The sequence below is a fragment of the Somniosus microcephalus genome, chromosome 27 (genome assembly GCF_052327205.1).
Source record: "Somniosus microcephalus isolate GS21.2 chromosome 27, FLI_Smic_1.0, whole genome shotgun sequence".
NCBI classification, from domain to species: domain Eukaryota; kingdom Metazoa; phylum Chordata; class Chondrichthyes; order Squaliformes; family Somniosidae; genus Somniosus; species Somniosus microcephalus.
This window is the reverse complement of record NC_141013.1, coordinates 19,276,717-19,294,095: the sequence shown is the minus strand read 5'-3', so window position 1 is coordinate 19,294,095 and position 17,379 is coordinate 19,276,717. Positions and strand designations below refer to the sequence as shown.

The window sequence follows — 17,379 nt, the reverse complement described above, 5'->3', positions numbered from 1 at the left end:
CTTTTAGAACTGAGATGAGGAGGAATTTCTTCTCTCCGAGGGTCGTAAATCTGTGGAATTCTCTGCCCCAGAGAGCCATGGAGGCGGGGTCATTAAATATATTTAAGGTGGAGATAGACAGATTTTTGCAAGATAAGGGAGTGAAGGGTTATGGGGAGCGGGCAGGGAAGTGGCTTTGAGCCCAAGATCAGCCATGATCTTATTGAATGGCAGAGCAGGCTCGAGGGGCCAAGTGGCCTATTCCTGCTCCTATTTCTTATGTTCTTATTCGGCCCAACTGGTCTATGCCAGTGTTTATGCTCCACATGAGCCTCCTCCCACCCCTCTTCAGCTGACCCTATCAGTATTTCTATGATTATCCACATTTATATAAAGGCTAAGGGGGTGATTTTCACTCAGAAGTCGGGAAGGAGGTGGGACTGCAACTTTCGGGGTTGTAGTCCCGCCTCCATCGAGATGCGGCCAATCCACGCGATTTTAACTTGATTGACCTTGTTGAGCCCGCCCAGTGGGTTCAGCAGGCCAATTAAGGGCCACCTGGCAACAGGTGACATCACAGACTGAAATTTCATCTGTCAAGACATTTTGACAGACGAAATATCAGTGTTTCACAGCTGTTTGAAGCTGTCAAACACTGACAGTCTTACTTCTAACACAGGCTCAGTTAGAAATCTCTCTGGCACAGAAAGCTGAAGGCTGTCACTTTTGACAGTTCACAGCCGTTCTGCTCTCTGTGCCGGTTAGATGATGGTCTCCCGAAGCCTAGAGGAAGGAAGGCTGAAAAGGTAAGTACAGGTAATTTAAACTTCTTTAGACACACCAAACACACTTACCTTTGCACTTATGCACCCATCACTCACCTGAACACCGACATCTCGACCCCTCCAAGTCCTTCAACCCGACGGCCCGCCTGCTCTAACCTGGCGTGGTTTGGAGCCGTCGGGAATCCCACACTTCAAGGTTTAAAATAGGGATTAGGCTAAAAACTGCCTGTTAACTACCTGTTAACAGGCAGTTAATTTTCACTAATTCCTTCCCGCCTCGGGTAGGCGGGTCCCAGTGCGGGGCGTGTACCCGCCTCCTTTGAAACTTACATGGAGGCGGGTTGGGTGTGGGATGGTGTCGGGAACCCCGAATTCGGGACTTTAACCCCCCGCATGCCTCCAATCCCGACGCCACAGGTCAGTTAAAATCGAGGCCTAAAGATCTACTTACAGATAATAACTAAGGAATGCAAGTGTATGAATATTGACCAGCTGGTCATTGATGAATTGGGAACCTATGTGGTTCATGAATGGTATGAACATCATTACACTGTGTCTAGAAGCCTGCATGGCCATTTGGGTGCAAGCATAAAAACATAAGAACATAAATAGGAGCAGGAGTAGGCCATTCGGCCCTTCAAGGGTTACCCGGACTTCAAGGGTTGAGTTATGAGGAAAGATTAAAATTCAGCAACAAAAAAATCTTTAAAAGAGTCTGTGGTTCTTTCCCGTTGCCTTCCGTGCGCAACTTATCTAGAACACCTGGTGTGAATGGGTGGAAGGTCGGGAAATACTTTGATGCACCAAAAGCTCTTTATTTGAAAGCAGGATGCACGTGAAACGGAGCTCTCGCAGAGAATGGGGAACAGAACATTTACACAGGCATAAACCCCGAATGGAAAATTGCAAGCGGGTGTTCCAGCAGGGAACGGATAAGATTGGTCCCTGCACTCCTGAATCTTGGGAATGATCGTGCCAGTTGGAAATTCTACCCGACAGAGACAGAGAGTAACAGAGGGAGAAACATGCTGGGGTCCATTTTGACTTTTGGGCAACCGACTGGCAGAGCACGCCAGCTTGTTGCCCAGACCCACGGCTAAGAGGAGGTCTCGATTTTGAGACACAGGCTTTATTTACATCAGGCCAGAGAGCTGTTGGGCACCAAACAGGCGTCCCAATGCAGCTCGGCGGAAGGTTCTATGCTGTTATTTTAGAGATTTATTTCTATTTCCCCCCATAAAAAATAGCATTCAGGTAGTGTTCCATCCCCGACCTCGATAAGATCAGTAAATAAAGTTGTTATCTTTGTCCGAATACAACTGGGGACCCCTGCCGTTTGTGTACCAGAACAAAAACAAATAGTTGAGAACATAAGAAATAGCAGCAGGAGTCGGCCATATGGCCCCTCGAGCCTGCTCCGCCATTCAATAAGATCATGGCTGATCTTCGACCTCAACTCCACTTTCCCGCCGATCCCCATATCGCTTGATTCCCCTAGGGTCTAAAAATCGATCGATCTCAGGCTTGAATATACTCAACGATTCAGCATCCACAGCCCTCTGGGGTCGAGAAATCCAAAGAATGGAATTCCAAGTAATGCGCCAGATTGTACAAGTGACTAACTTTGTCCAGCTACCCTAGAATTACAGTCCACTCCTTCAGCTTGGGAGGGGACGAGCCAGAGGCCCACGAGCAACTTTTGCAAAGGTCCCAAACCTCTTGAGCTACCATAGGGAAATGGTGTTAGGGAAATTGATGGGATTGAAGGCCGATAAATCCCCAGGGCCTGATAATCTACATCCTAGGGTACTTAAGAAAGTGGCCCTAGAAATAGTAGATGCATTGCTGGTCATCTTCCAAAATTCTATAGACTCTGGAACAGTTCCCATGGATTGGAGGGTAGCTAATGTAACCCCACTATTCAAAAAAGGTGGTAGAGAGAAAATGGGGTATTATAGACTGGTAAACCTGACATTGGTAGTGGGGAAAATGCTAGAGTCCATTATAAAAGATGTAATAGCAGAGCACTTGGAAAACAGTGACAGGATCGGACAAAGTCAACATGGATTTACAAAAGGTAAATCGTGCTTGACTAATCTACTGGAATTTTTTGAGGATGTAACTGGTAGAATAGATAAGGGAGAACCAGTGGATGTGGTGTATTTGGACTTTCAGAAGGCTTTCGATAAGGTCCCTCATAAGAGATTAGCGTGTAAAGTTAAAGCACATGGGATTGGGGGTAAGGTACTGTCTTGGATAGAGAACTGGTTGGCAGACAGGAAGCAATGAGTTGGAATAAACGAGTCTTTCTCCGAGTGGCAGGCAGTGACTAGTGGGGTACCGCAGGGATCGGTGCTAGGACCCCAGCTATTCACAATATATATTAATGATCTAGACGAGGGAACTAGATGTAATATCTGGGTGGGCGTGTGTGCTGTGAGGAGGATGCCGAGAAACTCCAGTATGATTTGGACAGGTTGGGTGATTGGGCAGATGCATGGCAGATGCAGTATAATGCGGATAAATGCAAGGTTATCCACTTTGGTGGCAAAAACAGGAAGGCAGATTATTATCTGAATGGCAATAGATGGGAAGGAGGGGAAGTGCAACGAGACCTGGGTGTCCGTGTACACCAGTCGCTGAAGGTAAGCATGCAGGTGCAGCAGGCAGTTAAGAAGGCAAATGGTATGTTGGCCTTCATAGCGAGAGGATTCGAGTACAGGAGCAAGGATGTCTTGCTGCAGTTGTACAGGGCCTTGGTGAGACCACACCTTGAGTATTGTGCGCAATTTTGGTCGCCTTACCTGAGGAAGGATTTTCTTGCCATGGAGGGAGTGCAGCGAAGATTCACCAGACTGATACCTGGGATGGCAGGAATGACGTATGAGGAGATATTGGGTCGATTGGGCTTATATTCGCTGGAGTTTAGAAGAATGAGAGGGGATCTCATTGAAACTTATAAAATTCTAACAGGGCTAGACAGGCTAGATGCAGGAAGGATGTTCCCGATGGCGGGGGGAGTCCAGAACCAGGGGTCACAGTCTAAAGATAAGGGGTAAGCCATTTAGGACAGAGATGAGGAGGAACTTCTTCACCCAGAGAGTGGTGAACCTGTGGAATTCTCTACCACAGAAGGCAGTTGAGGCCAATTCATTAAATATATTCAAGAAGGAGTTAGATATATTTCTTAAGGCTAAAGGGATCAAGGGATATGGGGAGAAAGCAGGGACAGGGTACTGAATTTGGATGATCAGCCATGATCTCATTAAATGGCGGAGCAGGCTCGAGGGGCCGAATGGCCTACTCCTGCTCCTATCTTCTATGTTTCTATGGTTACCCTTGAGTAACAGAGCTACAGCAGAACAGTATCACGGGTACAGCAGGACAGTATCACGGGTACAGCAGGACAGTATCACGGGTACAGCAGGACAGTATCAGGCGACATAGCAGGATATTATTAGGGTGTTACAGCAGGTTGTGATCACAACAGGATATTATCAGAGTTATAGCAGGACATTTTCAGGGATGCTGCAGGATATAATGAGAGGTGCAGTGGGATAGTAATAGGAATATACAGGGATATTATCAGGGATACAACAGGATATTACCAGGAATACAGAGGATATTATCAGGGTACAAAAGAATATTATCAGGGTTACTGCAGGACGTTCTCAGGAATACAATGGGATATTATCAGGGATACAGGAGAATATTATCAGGGACTTGGGTCTGTCATGTTTGCTTTATTTGAGGGGAAAAAATCCTTAGTTCCCGTGATTGGAAGTTGGAGAACTACAGTGTGTCACTGTGGCATTAAAGGGCACATTGCACAATTTGAATGAGGCTGCTCCGTGGGCTGAGGATGCAAGCATGCCTCTTGTCACTGAATGCCACGCCTGTAGCTCTTCCACATGAATGAAATGAATATGAATAATCTCAAAATCAGCCTCCAGCCACTGACACAGAGCAAGAGAAGGGCGCAACTGCATATAAAGCAGGTGCCACTCAAAGCCAAAAAACTCTGTGATCAGAGGCTTGAATATTGTGTGAGATCGTCATCTGAGGCTTCTTCAGTCTGACGGTAACCTGGGATTGAACAGCCTCGGAATCTGATTTCCCTCTTTTCCCCGTAGAGCGGGTACAAACATGACTTTGCAGACGGGACAGTCCAGCTCAGTGAGGGGAAGGGTGTTCCTCTTCGGGCACTTCCTGATCACTCTGTTAAACTGCGCGGGGTTGCTTTACCTCTTCTTGCAATGCAGCAACCTGAGGTCCCAGGTTGAAGTTTTGGAGAGCCGCTTGGAGGAATTGACCGGGACATGGCCCATGGAGTTCATCTCGCGTCTAACCCAGGACGACCCCGACTTGTCGGAGCAGAAAAATCGGAATAAGCGAAGCCAGCAGGAGCTGAGGGCCAGGGAGGAGTCTGAAGATACCATCATGATGATGACTTACTCCAGGATCCCGGTAGGTACCAGTGAATTTCAATTATATTGAAACCCTCAAAAAGTAGGAAGCAAAATTAACCAAATGAATCAACTTAAAGACAAAAAAACTACACTTACAAAGAAACAAATGATGGGGTACATTTGAGGAAACTGAATTCTGACTCCCATTTAGAATGAAATTGAGTACTTTTGCTTCCTAGGCATGAGACTTAAGGCTAGTGTCAGAACATTAAAGTATGAGGAGGAAATGGAGAAAATTGAGGTCTTTAGACTTGAAGAAGGCGACTTAGCAAGTGTGTTAAATGGTTTAGAAAAAGATACATCTGGAACCTTCTCCGGGATATGCCACAGGATTGGAACAATTGAATTGCCCTCACTGCGCTATCAGCTCACACTTCCAGCAAGTTTGTGGGCAAAAAATGTTTCAAGCTTAAACGTGCAATTGTAAGTCGAACTAACGGGAGACAGGCCGTTAGATGTCCCGCTCCAGCAAAATCTGTCCCAATGTATCAGAAACAGTTGCCGTTGTCTCCACCCGGACATGTTGGGGCAGATAATAATATGGGTGGAAACCCGAGAGAAACTGCGCAAACAGCCATTTTCGCCCTCCTCCTGAGGTTTCGCTGATGTTCCTCCAAAATTGTGGTGGAAGGTCGGAGAGCCACCTCAGAAATTCTACCCCCTAATTTTTGATTCGCTCCATAACTATCACCTCTTATACCTGGTATCATTCTGGTGAATTTTCATTGTCCATTTTCCATGCCTTTAATATCATTCCTATAATGGGGTGCCCAGAACTGCATGCAATGCTCCGTCAGTGGCCCAATAAAACTCTTGCACACATTCAACAACACTTGCTTTCATATTCAATGTTGCAAATTACAAAACCCAGAATCTATTTGCCTTTTTATGAACTTTTCTACCTGTACTTCCAGCATGAAAGACGTCACCCTTAGATCTTACTGTTCCTCCACTCTGTTAAGAATCTTAACATTTAATTGCCATTTGTCCAAATAAGATTTGCCTCAGAAGATTGTCCCTTTAGGGTGTACTTCCTTTCACTGTTTTTTCCCAGAATGTACGACTTTACATTTGTCTATATTTCTTATAATACTACTTACATTATATAGCATCTTATCATATTGAAATGCCTGAAAGTGCTTTGCACAAATAATTATTTGGAAGTGCAGTGACTGTTATTATGTAGGGATAAATGTCAGTCATTCTGCACCAACAAATTCCCATAAACAACAATGATTTAAATGACCAGTTTATCTGTTTTTGACATCATTTAAGGAAGGATTTAAATTTAAGCCTGGACACCAGAACTCTGCAGTTATTCAAATAGTACCTTCAGATCTTTACTGTCCACCTGGAGCCTCAGGCACGCAGCCAGCGCCTTAGTTTAAAGTCTCATCCAAAAGACAGGACCTCTGGCAATACAGCACTCTCTCAGTACTGCACTGAAGTTTCAGGGCTAGGTTTATGAGCTCAAACCCACAATCATCTGGGCCCAGATCCAAACGTTTTGCCAAATGATTCAAGGTGACACAAATTTTATATAATACCAAGTACATGTCTCTTTGGGATTGCATTAGCTCCAAGATAGCACCTGATGATTGAAGCCAAAATGATCCAGTGTGGCAGACTCGGTAATTGGATAACGGATCCGTAGTGTTTCAGACTCTCTGGGGTGATTTTGCCACTGGGGACGTGATGAAGGCAGGACTGCTGCTTGTCGGGTTTTTCTAAGACTTTTCACTCACTTCACATACTTACCTCTCCACACTTGCACCCATCACTCACCTCCACAGCGCACTTTTCGAACCCTCTGACCCCCACAGACCCACTGCTCACCTCGCTGACCCTGGCGGGGTTTCCCGACGTCAGGAAGCCCACACTTGTGTTGGAAAAATGGGGATAAACCTCTTACCTGCCTATTAACTACCTGTTAACAGGCAGTTCAGTGGCTGTAATCCCCTTCCTGCCTTGAGGAGACGGGTCCCAGCGCGAGTCGGGGACTTGCCTCCCGGGAAGATGACACGGAGGCGGGTTGGGGGGCGGGTTCGGTACCCGCTCCCAGTTTCTGCCATTTTCCCGGCAATCCCGCCTCCATACCTGCCTCCCCAGGGCTGGCAAAATCGCCCCCATTGATAGGACATGTTAGGCAGATTGTCACTGAGACATGGGATTCTTCCCACTTGGGTAGCGTAGTCCTAGCTGGACAAGCAGTGGGAAGCTTAACCGCACTCTTTGCTAGTAAACAACATTGTTTCAGTAAGTTAAATTCCAGCACTACCCTGTGCACACTTAGATGTCTCTAATCCTTGGCTGTGATCAACCTGTACCTAAATTTTCTGAATTTAGGTAAATGAGTTTGTCCCTATGAAGAGAGGCTGGAGCCTGCCTGATTTTCTGTCCATTTAAATGAATGGAAGGAAATTCGCACAGGCTCTGTTATGGGCGTGGAATCTTCCCCGCCTGCTTATCCTCTACGCACTGTGCCCAGACGACCCTTTACACCAAGCACAATAAGAGGAAAACCCGCACTAAAATGTCAAAAGGATCATTCTTTAAATATATCTTGTGATAAACATGTTGGTTATGAGGAACCTCACCTGCTGGCTGCACTAGCCAGGGAATTGCAGGCAGCGAGCCCACTGTTTAACACTATGCGCTGCCCATAGGTGAGGTTCCCTGCTTTATAAAGGACGGGCAATCCACCCAGGATTACCACTCAGGTGTCGAAGATGAAAATCTACCTTGAATGTATTTTAACAATATCAGCAGTGATGACTTTAACAGCAAATGCGTGACTACAAACCTACGCCAGTCGGTCTGACTACCCACACCACTAAAGGTTCAAAATCTTTATTTGTTCTTTAATTTCTCGAGCAAGACATAAGCGAAATTGTGAATGTAGTTTTAAAGAAGCAGCCCAATCAACTAGAAATAATAAAATAAAAATAATTTGCATGGTATCCGTTATAATGCTTCTAGAGTCTAAACCCAATAAATTGAAAATGTGGAAATTGCAATAAAATTGAACAGAAAAGTAAGTAAAATTTGTAATTTCAAGAAAAGTTTGTCAACTGGAAAAGACTGCCACAACCAGGCTGTTCATAATGACAATGGTGTAACGATCACACAGTCCCACAGAACAATCAGATTGATAATAGGAGACATTCACTCACCTGTTTTTAATAATATATAAATTATGGGGGAAAAATTCGGTTGCTTTGCGCCTCCCGTTAGCGCCCTAATGGGGCGCAAAGCAACCAACGCCCGGGCGCGGCGATGTTTGCGCCGCTCACGAAAGTGACGACATTTTGCGGCAGCGCTAAACACTACCGCCATGATCTCCTGCGCCCGCAGATCGTGACATCAGTCGAGCGTGCAACGCCCCGTTAGCGCCCCGGACCGGATATTGAGTGGTGCCCCCTGTCTTACCGCCTGCCGCTAGCAACGACAGGTTGAGGGGAGCGTTATGCTGTCGGGAAGGGACTGGGGGAACGCTATTTAAAGGCAGCCGCTTCCTGCCTTTTTTTGTCAGCGACATTTTTGCACCACGCATTCTGAGAGAGAGAGAGACTTCTGGAGAGATTCAACGCTGTGTTGGAGTTTTGGGTACTGAGCAGCACTTTGCAGGTTCATTTTGATTTGACCTTCCTTGCATCGATTTAGAGGAGACTATGAGAGCTGCACTCTAAGCGCTTTCCCTGGGCCTCTCCTTTGTTCTTTCCAGCAGAATTGATGTGCAGGTCTCTCCAGGCCGAGATTCAAGGCTGCAATGAGCAGGGTGAGGATGGAGAGCAAGATCGACCATCCCCTTTAAGAACTGGCTGGCGCCAGTGTGCCTGTGTTCCATTGCTGACTGACATCACATGAGCTTCGCCAGCGCTCTGAGGTAGCGCCTCGCTCCTCGGTGTTAGCACCTTAAGAGTGGTGTGTAGCGCCTGATTTAGCGCTCTAATCACCTACAGGGGTGATAAAAGCCAAGTTTGCAGTCGGAGGTGATAATTAGCGCCACTGGGGTGCAAAACTTTGCACCCGGCCGATAATTGCGCCCCAAACGGGGCAAAACTGAATTTCTCCCCCCATGGGTTTCCTTGTAACAATGATTGACGGCATATGATTTCAACTGAGGATACTTTGAACTGCAGCACAGTTTATAAAGAATGAATGGATCACAAGAATGCTTCAAGTAGTTGCGATTGCTGCAAAAGAACCTGTAAAATATTACTCCCAACAGAAGCACAGTTTACTGGGCTTTATTTCAATGTATATCATCAGGAAATAACCTGTATATATTATACAGAATATGTCCTACATATACTTCCATTCAAAACATTGCAACTAGTTGTATTTTGAAACAGTTCAATTTATAAGCAAAGATAGGATCGCAAGAATGCATCAAGTCGTTGTAAATGTTGTGCAAGAAACCTGTAAAATACTGCCCCCAACCAAAGCACAGAGTTTATTGAAGAGCAAATCTGTTAGTTTACATAAATAATACAACTTGAATTAGAAAATGAAATTGACTGGGTAATTTACGAAGTTATAAGATGTACGATGATTCTGAGTTACTAGATGTACGATTTTACGTGTATTTTATTCAGGAGTGTATATTATAATCGATTGTTCAAGGCAAGGCACCACATTTTAGGAAGGCTGTCAAGGCATTAGAGAGGGTGCAGAGGAAATTTACTAGAATGGTACCAGGGATGAGGGACTTCAGTTACGTGGAGAGACTGGAGAAGCTGGGGTTGTTCTCCTTAGAGCAGAGAAGGTTAAGGGGAGATTTGATAGAGGTGTTCAAAATCATGAAGGGTTTTGATAGAGTCAATAAGGAGAAACCGTTTCCAGTGGCAGAAGGGTCGGTAACCAGAGGACACCGATTGGAGGTAATTGGCGGAAGAGCCAGAGGGGAAATGAGGGGAAATGTTTTTAAGCAGCGAGTTGTGACCTGGAATGTGCTGCCTGAAGGGGTGGAGGCAGATTCAGTAATAACTTTCAAAAGGGAATTGAATAAATACTTGAAAGAGGAAAATTTGCAGGGCTATGGGGAAAGGACGAGGGAGTGGGACTAATTGGGGAGCTCTTTCAAAGAGCCGGCACAGGCACAATGGGCCGAATGGCCCCCTCCGGTGCTGTATCATTCTATGATTCTAAGTCAATCTAATCCCTGATTCATGTTTGTTGGACATTCTAGATATTTTTCCTGAATGGCGTCTACACAAAATGAGGTTTCCGTGTTCATTATTCATACAATTACACAGAGATTCCACTTTGCTGAAATTTGCATTGAATGTTTGGGTACCACATCTGGATTGCATTTAAGAGAATGATTCTGACCTCACACAGTTTCAGTGGCTTAATACATACACGTTATGGTACTGACCCATAGACACCAGAACGGACCCTGACCTGTTCTGCATTAGCTGTACTCAGCCAGAGCGGTGGTGAGAATGTTACAATTGACCTCAGTGTGCTCAGGCAACAAAAATAAGCTTGGACTTTTGCTCCTGATGGCTATCCAATAATCTCTACTGGACATTGGTTGAAGCAGAGTCGGGCTTAGCTGTAATACCCCTTTCCTTATGCAGAGTCACAATAACCTGCTAACATGTAGAATGGCCACGTAGGTGATGTATCAGAAGACCACTGACACCATAGAATTGTATTCCAGTCTGAGACAGTGCCTTCAGAAGAGGAGGCGAAAATGGGAAAAAGAAAAGAATGCAGCACTATCTGATATTATCATTATATTACATTTTTAATACACTTTGAGCATTGTGAAATAAGAATGCCCCATTAGCACTAAAACCCCAACTGGTTCTAGTTTCTTTCCCTGTCCACATTTTCACCTTTTCTCATTCTCTTCGTGTTCCTTCTTACAGTGCTTTTTAGCACAGCTATCTACACAGTATTCTATATACCTTTCATAAATTCTTCTCTCTACATTAATCTGTCTTTTTAATCAAACTGTATTCTGTATTTATTTGTGTTCCCCCAGTGCTGGAGAGGTGCTCTTTGTTCAGCAACAACAGTAACAATGCAATTAGCTTCTCCTCCTTGTTAACATGTAGTTTCACTGGTAGGAATCGGGTATGGTAGTGTAGTGGTTAGGTTACTGATAATTCTAGATACCTAGACTAATAATCCCAAGTTCAAATCCCACCATGGCAGTTTGAGAATTTAAATTCACTTTAAAAAAGATTCATTTGGAATAAAAAGTTGCTGTCAATAAAGTAACCATTAAACTGTCGGATTAAACCCAACTCATTCACTATTGTCCTTTAGGGAAGGAAGTCTGCTGTCCTTACCTGGTCTGGCCTATATGTGACTCCAGACCCACACCAATGTGGTTGACTCTTAAGTGCCCTTTATCTAAACCGTGGCAAAGAATAAGAACCACATGGTTCTACCCATATTTTGAGAATTAGTTAAAGAAAAGGATGGATGGCAGCTCTGAGGATACTATCTGCGCACCCCCCCCCCCCCCCCGCAAACCTCACCTGCTTCGCCGGCACTGCATGTGGTAAAATACAAGCCACCTGCAGCCTGAAAGCCAGTGAGAAACCTTCGGTTGTATGGGACTCAGCCTCTTATTCCAATACTTCAAAGGAAAAATTTGCATGGCTATGGGAAAGGACAGGGGAACCGGACTAATTGGATAGCTCTTTTAAAGAGCTGGCACAGGCATGATGTTCCAAACAACTAGATAATTACAAAAGAATTCATCCTGGATATAGTGCCGCCCTTCCTTTTCCAGCTCCGGGTTCTTTGATACATTAGCTGATGTTCCGACAGTATATTATAAGTTGCCTTTCATTTGTCACATTTTGAAGTGTAATTTGGAAACTTTCAGATTTTGGCACTGGGTTTTTATTCAGTAATAATACAATAAAACTGACAAATGCACTGTCTTAGAATATAATGTAACTTATGTATGGAAAATGATGCTACTCTTTAAGGTTGGCCAGAAAGACAAAGCAGTTTAGACTAAAGTTAACAACAGAAATCTGTGTGGATGCCATTAAAATAGAAAAATCGACAAATTATCCTAATTTGTTTACTGTGCTAGAGCCACACTCGTTTAATTGCTCAAAGAAAGCAATGTTACCTCTGAACTTTCCTTCAGCACTATTAGTCATAATGTTAAAAACGTAGACACACTCTTATCTATATAGACAACACATAGTGATTTCAATGGAATGAAAATCAGGGGGTGGGGGTGGGGGAGGGGGGCTCTATAAAGGGCAGGCAATCTGCTCCTCCTGATTACCATCCAGGTGGTGAAAACCAAAATCTACCGCATTCATGTGGAAGAGACAGCGAGGCAGCAGAAAGAGAGAAAGAAAGTGAGAGAGAGAGAAAGGGAGGAAGAAAGGAGAGCGAAAGGGAAAAAGAAAGAAAGACTTGTATTTATATAGTACCTTTCTTAACCTCAGGATGTGCCAAAGTGCTTTACAGCCAATGAAGTAATTTTTTTTTGGAAGTGTCGTCACTATATTGTAATGTAGGAAACGCAGCAGCCAATTTGCGCACAGCAAGCTCCCACAAACAGCTAGGAGATAAATGACCAGCTAATCTGTTTCAGTGATGTTGGCATTTGCAAAACAGTGGGAAAGCTGTTCTGTATACACATATTTACAAATTTGCAATATATATTCAGCAGTAGAGTTCTTACCTCCAGTTTGTCATTCTTGATGCATTTCTGTGGTTTCAGGATAAAAACAAATGTTGCTAGCAGCGAGATGGGGAATAAGATAATCCTTACACATGGAAATATTTGTGGGTTTTAGCTTTTCAAAGCACAGCTTTTGTTTTCAGTTATAATGATGGTTCAGACCAGTATTATATTTTCAACAGCAACCACAAAAAGCTGTAAAAAGTTCTCTTGTCAAAGAACATTGGAATTTCAATCACAATGTGATATTTTAATCTGCTGGTTTTGTCATTTGACTCCGTTGGTTTTACTGCATGAGCACTGCTGCTCATAGGTTAATAACAGCTCTGTTTTTCCCCATCAAACTTCACTAAAAGCCAACATTATTGGGGGCGATTTTAACCCTACTCATTCAGCTGAAACCAGGTGGGTGGGCGGTTAAAATCGCCCCTGGCTCTTACCTGTCCGAAAGCTGCCATGATCGCAAGATCTGCAGTTTTAACCTGCTCTCCTGAGCAGGCAGCAAGGACACCTGCCCGGAGCCAGCAGGGTCCTTCTTTACATATGCATTTTCTGGTCCGATGACATCATTGAGACTGTAATTTTAACTCAGGCCTGAGCGGGGAATCCACCTGGAGTTAAAATTGGGGCCAATATGCTGTGACTAAGGTTTCAATTGTTCGTACAATAAAGGTTTGATTTCCACTAGTTAATAAGGAGAAATAAAATTAATGCATTAGAAAAACCTTAACTGGACCCATTTTGGCTGATTTTGAATAGTAGTTCAGTCAATTGCCTCTACAGGTTCTCCCGGATTAACCACTAATAAATGACTGCTGTAGAATCTGAAGGTATTTAAAGACTAGAGGATCACATCAAAACACTGAACTCAACCAGAGTATAGTCCACTGTATTTTGTAATTGATTTGAATATTGATACCTAAGATCCAAGAAAAAGGAAACATTCAGATGTGTAATTCTGAAAAGTACAATTTTAAACATGTGGTAATTAAGGGCACATGAGATGGAGCCACGGGTACAGTTACTACAGCATTAACTTTGCTATCATATTTAAAGTACATTTCTTACAGTCATTATGGAACTAATAAAAACTAAACAGTGTAAATAAGAAACTGATGTTTTAAATCTTTGCGGCTCGGTGAATAATATAAAACATCATGTCCAAAATAACCTGATATAGAAATTAATTTATTGCAAAACTAGACTGTTGGTTTATGACATACGACCAAAGAGTTAAGATGTAAATGTAATCTTCTCCAGAAAGTTTACTAAGATTAAAATGCTCTGGAGCCAGAGCTTTGCTACATATGTGAGCTTTAATGTCTGTTATCTGGAACCTCCTCTAAAGTTCCTTGACACACCAATTTGTGGCTGTGTGTGTGTGTTATTTTGCTTAATTTTTACATTTACTAGCTTGAACTGGGTTACATGTTACATTTATTATATTACGAAAAGCAGATTCGAAATGCCACCAAATTTGAGTTCATCCTGCAACGATAGATCTTCCATGTCATTAGACAACCTCCGCTTTGCGGAACACCTCCGTTCAGTCCGTAAGGGTGACCCTGAGCTTCCGGTCGCCTGTCATTTTAATTCACCGCTCCATTCCCACTCGGACCTCACCGTCCTTGGCCTCTTGTATTGTTCCACGGAAGCTCAATGTAAACTCGAGGAACAGCAAATCATCTTCCGATTAGGCACTTTGCAGCCTTCCGGACTCTCTATCGAGTTCAATAATTTCAGATCATAACCTCGGCCTCTATTACTTTTTTCCTTTTAATTTTTTCCACCCCTTTGTTTTGGGTCCTCCTTCCCCCCCACCCCCCTCCTTTCCTTTTGTTTCTCTCTCTCATCTGGCAGCTGTCCTTATCCTGCCAGTACACTTCACACCTAATCTCAGCTGCCTTTTGTCTCCACGGGCCCATTACCATCTCATCTGTCTTCTAATACCTTTTATTGTCTCCTTTTCTTATTTTGTTCGATCGCAGCTTTGCCTTCGATCTTTTTATTTTCTTTCCAGTTTTGAAGAAGGGTTTCAACCCGAAACGTCAACTCAAATTTTTCTCCACGGATGTTGCCTGACCTGCTGAGTTTTTCCAGCATTCTCTGTTGTTATTTTGCCCTTAATATCTGTTCAACAGAGTAGTGTTATCACTGCAATTGCCTGATAGAGGCAAAATTGTTTCTTCCTCCAAGCTCCAACCCCATTCCCTCCCCTCCTCACACAGCTGAAATGATGGTAAGCCACATTCTTCTGATGATGAATTGATTCTGTATGCTGGTGTGTACCTCCCAGTATGGGCTGAAGAATGTATTGCACCCAGTCACCTCCCTCCCAACCCCCCAGCTCTGGCTTTATGGGGCAATGTGAACTGTACCTATTTAGCCCGCGTGCTGGTTCACTTGAGGGATGTCAGGAAACACTTCTTCACACAAAGGGCAGTGGAAATTTGGATCTCTCTCATAGAATCATAGAATGGTTACAGCACGGAAGAAGGCCATTCGGCCTGTCGAGCCCGTGCCGGCTCATTGCAAGAGCACTTCAGCTAGTCCCACTCCCCCGCCCTTTCCCCGTAGCCCTGCAAAATGTTTTCTCCTTCAGATACTTATCCCACTCCCTTTTGAAAGCCGTGATTGAGTCTGCCTCCACCACCCTTCTAAGCATTGCATTCCAGATCCTAACCACTCGCTGAGTAAAAAAGTTTCTCCTCATGTCACCTTTGAACCTTCTGACAATCACCTTAAATCTGTGTCATCTGGTTCTCGACCCTTCTGCCAATGGGAACAGTTTCTCTCTATCTACTCTGTCCAGACCCCTCATGATTTTGAACAGCTCTATCAAATCTCCTCTCAATCTTCTCTGTTCTAAGGAGAACAACCCCAGCTTCTCCAGTCTATCCACGTAACTGAAGTCCCTCATCCCTGGAATCATTCTCGTAAATCTTTTTTGCACCCTCTCTAAGGCCTTCACATCCTTCCTAAAGTGCTGTGTCCAGAATTGGGCACAGTACTCCAGTTGAGGCCGAACCAGTGGTTCATATAAATACAGGTTCATCATAATTTCCACGCTTTTGTACTCTATACCCCTATCTATGAAGCCCAGGATCCCGTAAGCTTTTTTAACCGCTTTCTCAACCTGCCCTGCCACCTTCAATGATTTGTGCACATATACCCCAGGTCCCTCTGTTCATGCACCCCCTTTAGGATTGTACCCTTTAGTTTATATTTCCTCGCTTCATTCTTTCTACCAAAATGTATCACTTCGTACTTTTCTGCGTTAAATTTCATCTGCCATGTGTCCGCCCATTCCACCAGCCTGTCTATGTCTTCCTGAAGTCTATCACTATCCTCCTCACTGTTCACTATACTTCCAAGTTTTGTGTCATCTGCAAATTTTGAAATTGTGCCCTGTACACCCACATCCAAGTCTTAATATATATTAAGGAAAGCAATGGTTCTAGTACCGACCCCTGGGGAACACCACTGTATATGTTCCTCCAGTCCAAAAAACAACCGTTCTACTCTCTGTTTCCTGTCACTTAGCCAATTCGTATCCATGCTGCCACTGTCCCTTTTATTCCATGGGCTTCAAATTTGCTGGCAAGCCTATTATGTGGCACTTTGTCAAACGCCTTTTGGAAATCCATGTACACCACGTCAACCGCATTGCCCTCATCAACCCCCTCTGGTACCTCATCAAAAAACTCGATCAAGTTGGTTAAATACGATTTGCCTTTAACAAATCCGTGCTGGCTTTCCTTAATTAATCCACACTTGTCCAAGTGACTGTTAATTTTGTCCCTGATTATAGTTTCTAAAAGCTTCCCCACTACTGGGGTTAAACTGACTGGTCTATAGTTGCTAGGTTTATCTTTACACCCTTTTTTGAACAATGGTGTAACATTTACAATTCTCCAGTCCTCTGGCACCACCCCCGTTTCTAATGAGGATTGGAAGATTATGGCCAGTACCTCCACGATTTCCTCCTTCACTTCCCTCAGCATCCTAGGATGTGTCCCATCCGGTCCTGGTGACTTATCTACTAAGTACAGGCAGCCTTTCTAGTACCTTCACTTTATCAATTCTTGTCCGATCCAGTATCTCCTCTAACTCCTCCTTCACTATGTCTATGGCAGCATCTTCTTCTTTGGTGAAGACAGGTGCAAAGTACTCATTTAGTACCTCAGCCATACCCCCTGCCACCATGCGTAGGTCTCCTTTTTGTTCCCTAATCGGCCCCACCCCTCCTCTTACTACCCATTTACTATTTATATGCCTATAGAAGACTTTTGGATTACCTTTTATGTCAGCTACCATTCTATTCTTATACCCTCTCTTTGCCCCTCTTATTTCCTTTTTCACTTCCCCCCTGAGCTTTCTATATTTAGCCTGATTCTCAGATGTACTCTCGACCTGACATCTGTCATATGCGCTCTTTTTCTGCTTCACCTTACTCTCTATCTCTTTCATCATC

General features: G+C 44.0%; 1 protein-coding gene across 4 annotated transcripts in view; it reads left to right on the top strand.

Annotated features, from left to right (window-relative positions):
- Positions 1-17,379, top strand: part of gldn (gliomedin) — a 252,817-nt gene that overhangs the window by 215,753 nt on the left and 19,685 nt on the right. For 3 of the 4 annotated variants that reach the window (XM_085968628.1, XM_085968629.1, XM_085968630.1), the window contains one exon: positions 5,027-5,231. In XM_085968628.1, the coding sequence (XP_085824754.1) occupies positions 5,027-5,231 (205 nt within the window). Of the gene's footprint in view, positions 1-4,679; positions 5,232-17,379 lie in introns of those variants that run through there. The other variant, XM_085968631.1, reaches the window with a different exon arrangement.